The sequence below is a fragment of the Oenanthe melanoleuca genome, chromosome 3 (genome assembly GCF_029582105.1).
Source record: "Oenanthe melanoleuca isolate GR-GAL-2019-014 chromosome 3, OMel1.0, whole genome shotgun sequence".
NCBI lineage: Eukaryota > Metazoa > Chordata > Aves > Passeriformes > Muscicapidae > Oenanthe > Oenanthe melanoleuca.
Window position 1 is genome coordinate 27,116,024 of NC_079336.1, and position 11,519 is coordinate 27,127,542.

At 39.3% G+C, this 11,519-nt stretch overlaps 1 protein-coding gene across 6 annotated transcripts in view; it reads left to right on the forward strand.

Moving 5' to 3' along the window:
* Nucleotides 1-9,507, forward strand: part of ADGRB3 (adhesion G protein-coupled receptor B3) — a 439,829-nt gene extending 430,322 nt beyond the window's left edge. For 3 of the 6 annotated variants that reach the window (XM_056488286.1, XM_056488289.1, XM_056488292.1), the window contains 2 exons: nucleotides 6,655-6,759; nucleotides 8,694-9,494. In XM_056488286.1, coding sequence (XP_056344261.1) covers nucleotides 6,655-6,759; nucleotides 8,694-8,882 — 294 coding nt within the window. In that variant the 3' untranslated portion in view covers nucleotides 8,883-9,494. Of the gene's footprint in view, nucleotides 1-6,654; nucleotides 6,760-8,693 lie in introns of all 6 variants that reach the window. The other 3 variants (XM_056488287.1, XM_056488288.1, XM_056488290.1) reach the window with 2 other exon arrangements.
* The last annotated feature ends 2,012 nt before the right edge of the window (nucleotides 9,508-11,519 follow it).

Below are 11,519 nucleotides of genomic sequence, written 5' to 3' on the forward strand. Positions count from 1 at the left end.
CCTTTGCCTCTTGTCCTGTTGCTTGGCACCAACAAGAAGAGCCTGGAAACATCAACACCACCTTTTAGATACTGATAGTGATAAGGTCCACTCTCAGTTGTCTGTTTTCAAGGCTGAACAGGCCCAATTCCTTCAATCTTTCCTCAAAAGATAAATGCTCCAGGAGCTCCATGTCTGTCTCATCCTGAGGAGCCCAGAGCTGACACAGCACTCCAGATGTGCCTCACCAGGGCTCAGTAGAGGGGCAGGACCACCTCCCTCAGCCTGCTGGCAATGTTCTTCCTAATGCACCCAGGACACCACTGGCCTTCTTGGCCACATGGCACTGCTGGCTCATGGAGAGCTTGTTGTCCACCAGGACACCCAGGGCCTTCTCTGCAGAGCTGCTTTCCAGCAGGAAAAGGTCAGCACCCAGCCTGTCCTGGTGCAGGGAATTATCCTTCCCCATGTGCAGTACCCTGCATTTTCCCCTGTTGAGTTTCAGACAGTTCCTCTCTGCCCATCTCTCCAGCCTGTCCTGGTCCTTCTCAAGGGCTGCACAGCCTCTGGGCTATCAGCCACTCCTCCCAGCTTTGTGTCATTGGTTATTCACACCTTTTTCTTAACTTGTTTGCAATATTTCTGTTCCATGGCCTAGTATTTTTAGAATGACCACTAAAATGCAGGGAAATATGTTTTTTGTAAAAAGGAAATGATGGGGCCATTGGGAGTGACTGGAACTGAGGAACTGAGAGCAGCAGCAATACTGTGCCAGTTGCTACTGTGTTTTACAAGTATTGATGCAGACTAACCCCATTCCACCCACCAACTTTATGATTCTTCTGATTAAGTCTGTGGGTTTTCCTGAATCCTTACACATAGCATGGCTGTCTAGGGTAAAATAAAATAAAAAAGTGAGAAAATGTTGAGGTGGTGTGGTGTGGCCAAAATGCTGCTCTTTGGATACCTCAAAGCAGCTTGACTGCAAAATGGAATACAGTCTGGAGGTAAGATGGAGCCAAAGGGATTGAACATACTACTTAAATGTTTACCACTTTCTCTGCTTTGCCTGTGACCAGTGCCAGCTGGCACTCTCTGAGACAATGCCCTTCCATATTCCTGAGAATGACATGGATGTAGTTCTGAAGATAACAAATGTTAAGTATGCAGTGTGGACAAGGGTGGGACAAGTTTGGCTACCTCTGTCCTTTTCCTTTTAACACTCTCTCTGCAGTCTCTACTCCCTCAACCTTTCACACATCTCTATATACATTCAAGACAAATACTCAGGCTATGTGTGTCTTAATAAATTAGACATTTGAGGGGATATTCCTGGGTGCCAAAAAATGCCACCAGCTTTTATATGGATTAATTTTTAGAAAGAACTTCACTATTTTAGTCTGAACCACCATTGTCTCTCCAAGAAGTTCTTGAGTGTCGTTAAGGGTCTCAGTTCAATCTGGGTACCATTCACAATACACATTTTAATTTTATACTTTTTATTTGGGAAGCTAAGAGAATTTAATAGAATTTAGTATTCATGGATAACATTCCATGTCAGATGTTGCCAGAGAGTAGTCTTGGACATGCTTGAATTATTACTATATACTCATGGTTTCATATTTTAAAAAGAAATAATTACTATTCTAGTGGCTTCCAATGGAACATTCACTTTAATATAAATAATTTGAAAGAAAAACAATAAAAATACATTAAAAAAACATTAGAAAGGCCATTTTTCTCCAAGAGCCACAGAAGAAATGCAAAGCCAGCTGCTATGCAGTGTGAACACAGCTAGACTAAGGCTACATACCACAAAATACTCTCAGTCTCTGTTATCCTCAATGCATACATAAATACAGATATAGTTTTAAGGGCCTTTGCAATGGATTGTAAATAATTAAAGTCCTGTGTCTGTGTGGGTTCTGTTATGGAAAACATGTCTCAGTCAAAAGAAAGGGAGAGAGAAAAGGATGCCATCAAAACTGGCAAGCACTTACCATAGATCTCAAGCTGATTAGAGAGGGGGTGTCCCAAACCTGGGGACCTATATCTTGTTTTCCCTTTTTAAATTGCTTACCAGTACAGTCTTAAATTATCCATTCATGTAGGGGGTTAAAAAAAAAAAAAGAGCATAACAAGCAGGTCTGTCAGCAGGAAGTATGTCTGCTACATAATATACAGTCCTCGGTTAGATTTTGTAAAACACCAACTAATCTAGTTGAACTTAAAAGTTTGCTAAATGGTCAACATAAAACAATTTTACAGCTCTTTTCTTGCTATTAATAAAGATAAGTTTGGACTCATTCATGCAGTTCAGTGTCCAAAACATGAGCAAAATTATTGGTCTGGACATTTTGGATCCTTGCTGCTGCAGGCTGTGCTAATCCCAGCTAAGCGCCCTCCAACTCCTGTCACTTTTTCTCTAGAGCTGGACAGGTAGCTTTTTCATTAAGTCTCAGCACTAACAGTTAGCTGTCAGATCAAATAAAATTCATTCTAATTATGTTGAACAGAAATACAGATGCTGTAGAAATTCCCTGGAGGGCTTTATAATGGGTGTATGCTGGCAATTACAAAATGTACAGGAGAGCTAAACTAAAGTACTAAATAATAGTACTAAATACTAAATAATAGTACTAAAGTACTATTGGCATGTGTTTTAGGATTCAAGATCACAGTAACCTTTAAATTCTATGAAAGAGTCTGACTTTAGGATTTCCCCAGTCACCCCACTCTCTCATTTCTATCAGCCATTCATTGGATCTACTCTGTTAAAAACATTTATGCCAAATAATTCAGAAAATGCCTTATTACACTCATCCCCAGGATTCAAGTCATCTCTTCTCTGAGGGAGGGCAAGGATCCACAGGACAAGTGTGAATACTAGACTGTCTTCTTTCCTTTCCACAGATCAGTAGACTTTCACCAGCAAAAATGCTAAATTGATCACTGATTGTTGGAGCTGCATTATTTCAGAATTTCATCTACCATAGCTATTTATTATAATACTGTTATAACTGATAAAAGTTTAAAGTCATTTGAAGGCAAAGGTAAAAAAAAAAATATGCCTGCATGGAAAAATTATTTCCCATTCCCAACTTTGGTAACTGATTATACCTATAACATTTTGAAAAAACATTTCCATTAGAGGGCTAGGAAGGCATTCCCCCATCTGTTCCTTTAACTTAGCTGCTTTGTACAAGATTTGAGAGAGAACGTTTTTAACTGTGACAATGTAGAAAATTTCCAAGGCAAATTAAATTACCTGGTAGTGGTGGTGATGATATTGTTATTTATGAGATTGACCAAAAATCATAATCACTGAATAGCCTTAGGCTGAAAGGGGCCTTAAAGATCATCTAGAGCAAGCCGCAGCCACTGGCAGAAACACCTTCCACTAGACCAGGTTGAGTCTCATCCAACCTGGCCTTTAGCACTTCCAGGAATGGAGCATCCACAGCTTCTCTGGCAACCTGTTCCAGTGTCTCATCACCTTCATCATAAAAGTCTTTTTTATATCTAATCTACCCTCTTTCAGCTTAAAGCCATCACCACTTGTCCTATCACTATATGTTCTTGTAAAAAGCCCTTTTCCAGCTTCCTCATAGGCCCCCCTTAGGTACTGCAAGGCTGCTGTAAGATCTCCCCAAAACCTCAACTCCAGCTCCAGTTCTCTCAATCTGAATTCATAGGAGAGATCCTCCAGCCCTCTGATCATCTTTGTCACCCTCCACTACACTCACTGCAACAGGACATGGACCTTATGCTAGGAACCCCAAAGCTGAATAAGCACTGCAGGTGGGGTGTCATGAAATATTCATGAGTGTATTTGTCTTGAGTTAGAGTTCAGCTAAAGACCTATCATAAATAAGAAAGGGAGCTGGGCAGTGTTATGTTTGAACTTCTCCCCGTTTTGCTGACAGTCATGCACACTGAATGCTTTTCTGTGAGTAGGTGAGCATCAGAGTAAGGCACAGTATCTTCAAAACACACACTCTATCTGACTTAAGAGTTGGGGTAGAAATATGGAAAGGGTGTTGATTCAGCTTGACCCCCTTTAGGGTGTGGGGCACAAGAGTTATGAAACCTTCAGGGGACACCACGAGATGTTTTCCTGCAGCCTGGTGCCTGACTGGTGCTTCTGGCAGGGATGCAGCATCAATGGGCAGCTGCAGGGCTGCACCTAAAGAAAAAAGGGCAGTGCAAGTTCAGTTTCCATCCTTTTCAGATCTTATTGCTACCACAGTCATCCTAGTGTCAGTGGTCAAGATCTCAAGCTTTATATTGTTATAATTTAGTATTTCTAATATTAATAAAGGTTGTTGTCCATATTGCCCATTTAATAGAGAAGACAGAACAACACCCTAAAAATACTTTGCAGGTTGTTTTCTCATAAAAGAGCAAGAGTTAGCCAACAGGGCAGATTTTCTAGAAAGGAGATAAGATGGTGCTTTCTAACCAGAAAATTTAAAACAAGTCTAGAAATTGAGAGTCAAAGTTGGAAATTTAAGTTGCTGCACCTTCAGTTCAGATTGTTCTTTATAAGCAGTAGGGAGGGAGTGGGTGTCAGTGGGTAGAAATTATGGAATGGAAGCCAGGAAAATACAAAGTAACCAAAAGATCCATGGGTACATGTTCATACCAGTCATGCTGCTATTAAGAATAAAATGTAAAGATTTTTTTTTCTGGCAGACTTTCCGGTGCAAGTATTTTATTTCTCCTCCCACCTGCTTCTCCTCAGGAATAATGTAATGAACTGAGTAAGACATTTGCATTATTCATATTTGCTATTTAATGACATCTTGGGTACACGATTAAGGAAAATATATCAGAAAGTAGCATTCTTTATATTCCCAGCTTTCTACTAAAAAGTTTCCAAGTGGAGATATTTGTTTCACAGCCTTATGTGATTTCCTGCTTTTTAGAGCTAGCTTTTTAACCCACCAAAACTGTTTTATTCCCATGGCCATGTCTCCTTATTTAAACCAATAATAATCTTTGAGGTAGAACCTTTTTTTTTTTTTAGTTTTATGTATATGCTATATACTGCTATATACTCCTGTCTACCAAAGCAGCAATATCTTAAAAGAATCCCCAGGAAGTCACTTAAGTGAAACTCCCCTCATAAATTTAGATAGCTATGTCTAGTTAAATTACCTTTTCCAAGAATTTTATTACCAAATATTGCAAAAGGTTTTCCCTTATTCACCTTACAACTCAAGTTAATAGATCTTTAATTGCTGATGTCTCATGTCTCTTTGTGAGACATATTGCCAAATTCCTTTTTTCAGAAGTGAACAAATTCTCAAGCTACTGTGTGGCTGTATTGAGGTTAATATGGGTATTACAGCAAAGCAGTAGAAATGCCTGGCCAAAAGATTTCATGAAATCTCTAAAGATGTGATGCAAATGAAAGATAAAGTTGGCATTGATATAGGAATATTGAGAGTCAGCTATTGCCAGTCCCTTTTAAAAGGTACTGACCTAGGCTTGGCAGGGTGTTACTTGATGGAAGGGGTCACACTCAGGCACCTCGTACATAAATTTGCAGGGTTTCACTCAGAGCTCCAGGGAAAATCAGGCTTTACACAAAATCAGGACTTGCACAAAGTCCTGTGTCTTGCACCTCATCTGTCAGCATTCCTGGCTGCTGCCCTGGCTGTAATTAAAGTTCAAGCAGTTACAAACTTCAGAAAAGCAAAGCTGAGCTTATCCACTGTTGGACTGAGGTGAAGTATCCCCAGACCATCCATATGTCAGAACCATGAGGCTGCTCAAACAGTAAGCAGCCTTCAGCTTGGCTCCAGAGACTGCTCTGGATCCATAAATGAGCATGAATTCCTTTGAAAACAGTCTGATGGGAATAGCTTGCAATCTAGGCTTGAAAACTGGCTTCATTCTCCAAGTGGCTGAGGCCCATGCACTGAGGTGTGAGAATTGTGGGGGCTCTTTGGGGTCTCCCCCTCTTCCACAGGAATGCCATATAATTAGTTGCTGTGGAAGAGTACCCTTGGCATGGGCTAGAGGGAGGGTGGTTCCCAATTTCTTTGTCCATGAAATAAGAAAGCAAGTAAAATTGAAAAAAAAAAGTGCCTAATTTTCTTAATATGAATGCAATTTCAACTGCATTTTATGATTATTTGAATGACAAGAAGATGTCTAATTAAAAAGACATAACATTTGGGGATTTTACATTTTGAGCCAAGATTTCTGACTTCATCATTCTCATAAAAATTATTCCAACAGGGACCATTAAAAAGTGCTGTTGCTTTCCTATAGAACTTAAAATATAAGCATCCATGCTGAAAACAGAAGTTCTTGAAAATATTCTTGATATGCAAGAGAAATATTCTTCTGAGAAATTGCCATTACTTTCAAGAGACTTCCAAGCTAGCATAAAAACAGTAGCCCCTAATTCTAGGAATTCAATAAACATAGGGTTAAAACAATCTCTTGTACACAGAAGGAACATTAAACACAGCAGAGAGAAGGGCCAGGCCAATTCACTTCCATTGGTCAAATCTATAGGGAAAAGATGGCCCTGCCAAATTCAATTTACTTTATTATGTTGGAAAAAGTAATGCTTCCCTTTCTTTTTTTTAAAAAAAAAAAAAAAAAAAAAAAAAGGAGAGATTCAATTATAAATATAAGCAAGTATATTCCATTTTGCAGAAGGTCATGCATACAAGAAAGAGGCATATGGAATTGTTTCAAGAGTTAAATCAGAAATTTCAGACTCTGGACAGATTTCGGGATGTACCAAAATCAGGCAGTATGGTAAGTGTCCTTCTATTATATTTTAAATATGGTGGATCTAAACAACAACAATGAAACAAGAGCCTTTTGGCTTCAGTACATTTGCCAAGACCTCACCTTTAGGTACCTCAGGAATGAGAACCAAAGCTATTTTCAGTAATCCAACCTATGACGAGACTCATTACATTCTACAATTAGACCATAACTAACTCACTAACATCATTATGGATGACAAGTAATCGAACTGGAGGGAATATATTTCAAATCTGTATGTGCCTGCTGTGTCTAAGGGCCTTTATACAGAGAAAGCAGCTCACTGACATAATTTCACCAGTAAGGCTTTTCCTCTAGCTAGGCAAGGAGATAATAAATTCAATACTACAAACAAGTAGATAAACCTATAGATGCAATTGTCCAGAAAAAAAACAAGATCTCTGTAATGCCATGTCTTTTCCATAATAGGTTTATAAATATTTACCATTGGAAAAGTAAAAATTAAATCATCCTAAGTTGAGGCTGCTATCATTATAATTCAAATTTATACACACACACACTCATACACACATGCATAACACCCTGACTATATCTGATAATGAGAGCAAGGAAATAGTTGATTCTGCCTAATTAAAACAGCTAATTTAGTCTGACATATTTCTATCAGTAATACTTTGATTGGTAATAATTTTTATATAATTTTATAATGTGAAAATTGTATGTTAAATGGAACTGAGCTAGAATTATTGTATTCTATAACTTTTTCAGAACAGCTGCTTTCAGACATGAAGAAGAGGTATTAAACAGATGTGATGCCAATGGATTTACATCATTTATATCATCTTAATCCAGCAGAAATTTAGCCCTGATTCTTTGATGAACCTTTATCTGTGATATGTGTTATTTTGTATCAAGCTCTCACTCACTCCCCCTTTTGAGATCAGCTGACAATGTAATGTTTTCATTTGTCTCCCTACTTGAGATTTGCTGTTCACATAAAGCTTGAATTAATTCAAAATCTCAAAGGGAATCTCTGTGGAAGAGCTGTGTTTACTCTGTTTCACATTGGTGCTGTGCTTTTGAAAGGTCTGCTAATAAAAGCTGCCTAGAGGAATGGTCTGTTTGTGAGACAGCCAGAGAGTCATCCAGGTACCTAAATATAGGCATCTCAGGCTATTTTAGACAGAGGTCTTGGTTTACAACACAGTGCAGGCAGCAATGATACAGGATGCAAAGGAGATCTGCATCTCTCGTGAAAGATAGTTGGAGATCAAGCAGAAAGTCCAAAGGCATCTTAGATGGTGCAAAAGTATTGGATTTTAGCAACTAAATCCCAATCATCATATTACAGCAGAAATCTCCAGTTAAATTGGTCCATGAAGTATTTTACCTTATAAAACCTAGCATTAAAAAAAAAAACCAAACCATAATTCAGTAGAAAATAACTACCTTTCAGTCTGTTAATCCTAATATACATGAGCTCATCAGCCTCTAAGGCAAGGTGGCTCTCACAGCATTTTCAAGGTTTCTGTCATTCTGCCATGTACCTGCCACAGTTTAAAATCCAGCCAGCTATCTCTGTTTCAAACCACTCCACATTTCAGGCAACAAACTCTTTTCAGTTACCTTCCTTTTTCTTCTCACTCTTTTCTGCATTCTTCTCCCACTTTTCTCCCAGTCTTAGAAAGATGTCTATTGGTACTGGATGTCTCAGGCCATTCCTCACACGTGGTTCTTGTGAAAGAAAGGGCTTAGCTGGCAGCTCAGGTGAGGAGCCTGCCCAAGTGTTGCCTGTTGACAGAGAGTCGCAGCAGTGCCAGCAGCCGCCAGCCTGGCTCCCTGCAAAGCCATTTCCCCTCTCCAGCTTCTGTCTCTCATGAGAGCACGTCAGCAACCAGCCTTATAGGTGGAAACTGCATTGTGTCATCCATGATTTTAATTCTTCTTTCTTTGGTCTTCAGGAGAACTCAGGACCGAGCAAGGCTCCATGGGACAGTTTCAAAACCACAGGTGACTACCAACACTATACAACGATAAATGTATTAGACACAGAGGCAAAAGATGCTTTAGAACTCAGACCAGCAGAATGGGAGAAGTGTCTGAACTTGCCTTTAGACGTGCAAGAAGGTGACTTTCAAACAGAAGTTTAACAAAAAGGAACTGAACAAAACAGAAACAAAGTTAAAATAATTAATTGCACTGACAATAAAAAGACTTTGGGAATCCTGACGCTCTTGTCTGAACATTGCAACTCCTTTATGTCAGGCTCTTCCTGTGCCAAATGTCAGTGGTTTTTTCGTACAGTATATTCCCACTAGTGCAGCTAGTGGAGAACCAGGTGTACAATTCTTACCATCGTGTGTTGTAAGTACCCGTGGAATGGATTTGTAAGGTAATCTTTATAGATAAACCTCAAGCAACGATTCATGTTGTAACAGCTTCATTTGGTTTAGTTTTCAAAAAACTTCACCATGAAGCACAATGTATATATTTATGCAGTTTTTAAAGTTTATAACAGTCTGTTTGGCCATTACTACACTTTTTACTTTATAATATAAAAGCAAAGTTTTTGTCATTAAATGAATGTCTGTTGAGCTACATTCTTCATTGCTTTAAATGCAATAAAGTAATAATCTCACTTTTATATGAATAATATATTTCACATCTTTATTATTGCAGTTTTCTCTGGAAAGCTCAGAACAGCTTTCTCTGCTGCAGCTGTGTATAAAATATTTAAAATGTTGTATGGTGTAAATAAACCTTTGTCTACATATCAGTTTCCTAGTGCATTTTATTCCATATTGTTTCTCTTAAATTTGAATATTTATAAAATTTTCTATAAAACAAAAATATTGAATATGTGTTTGCAGTTTTAATAGCATGTTGTATGTAGCTTCTGCAAAAAGTTTCTAAATCATATTAGTAGGCTTGTAGCCATTCTGCATTTTCTTGGGGGTTTTTTCCAACAATGTACCTCATAAATTGGATTTGTCAGAATACTATTACAATTTTTTCTGTTTTATAAGAATTTTTATCTAGTTGTAGAAAGACAAGTAATGGAAAATAAGTTAAGTTTCAATGCACAGAACCCAAAGAAAATGCTGACTTAGAAACATTATATCTTGTGCATGATCTTCTTGCTGAATAACGAAAAATAATCTCAAGATAAAAAGTTCCTAAGTATTTAAAAAAAATCAAACCAATTTATCAAATCCAAAAAACCTGAATTAGTTTCATCATAAATCACAAGCAAAGTATGATTATTCTTTGTACTGAAAGTACAGTTAAACAATTAGGAGTAGGAAGACTAAATCTCCTTTTCCATGCATAGAATCAAAACCAGATCTTCAAAAATCTCATCTACAGCATAGCTGTGGGGGACGTAGATGGAAGGATATCTCAAAACTTCAGATGTCATAGTTCTAGAAAAGTTTCAAAAACTATTTTAGTTCCTGCTGTACAAAAGTGAGTATGCTGCAGCCTACTAGCTGGAGAGATCTTAGAGAGGAAAAAAACATGACCACCAATCTGCTTAGGAAGAAAAAAGACAAGAATAGAGGCTTGTCAGTGAGAACTTAACCCAGAGAACTGGAAGAGGAAGATCATCATCCATCTGTTAAGAGAAAAGTACTTAGGATCAACCTTAGGACCAATCTTCAGAAAGTATTTCAGTTTGACAATCTTTTCTCCAGGCCATAAGGTATTTAAGTCACTAAATGGAGGCTGACTTTGCCTGCTTTGAGTGAGCATCTCATAGTGAGTGAAGACTTCTCTAATCTAATGCCTCAGGGTCTAAATCTTTAAACAAATAAGAAATAACTAGCCACCAGGTACCAGGTCCAGTAACTGGCTTAGGTGCCTGGAGGTTAGATGATGCAGTGCTATCATCCCCAGTAAGTTTGCAGACAACACTGAATTGGGAGTGTTGATCTGCTGGAGGGCAGGAAAGCTCTGCAGAGGGACCTGGACAGTCTGGATCAATGTCAGAGGCCAATGGTGTGAGGTTCAACACGGCCAAGTTCCAAATCCTGAATTTGGGTCACAGCAATGCCCTGCAGTGCTACAGACTGGGGGCAGAGTGTCTGGAAAGCAACCCAGGAAAAAGGACCTGGGGGTGCTGGTCGAAGCAGCTGAATGTGAGCCAGTGTGTGCCCAGGTAGCCAAGAAGGACAATGACATCCTGGCTTGTGTCAGCGATAGTGGACAGCAGGAGCAGACAGTGATTGTGCTCCTGTGCTGGACACTGGTGAGGCCACAGCTCGAATCCTGTGTCCAGTTCTGGGACCCTCAATTTAGGAATTTCGGAAATTTAGGAATTGAGGTGCTGGAGTGAGTCCAGGGAAGGGCAATGGAGCTGGTGAAGGGTCTGGAGCACAAGTCCTGTGAGGAGCAGCTGAGGGAGCTGGGGTTGTTTAGCCTGGAGAAAAGGAGGCTCAGGGGGGACTTTATCCCTCTCTACAGCTCCCTGAAAGAAAGCTGTAGCCAGGTGGGGATTGGTCTCTTCTCCCAGGCCACCAGCAATAGGACAAGGAAGTGACCTCCCTTGCATCTGGGGAGGTTTAGGTTGGACATCAAGAAGAATTTCTTCACAGAAAAGGTGGTTAAGCATTGGACTGAGCTTGCCATGGATACAGTGGAGTCTCCATCTCTGGTGTGTTCAAGGAATGACTGGGCATGTCACATAGTGCTGTGGTTTAATTGACAAGGTGGTGTTCAGGTGGTGTTGGACTTGATCTTGGAGGTCTTTTCCAACCTTAATGCTTTTATGATTCCATCAGTCTATACTG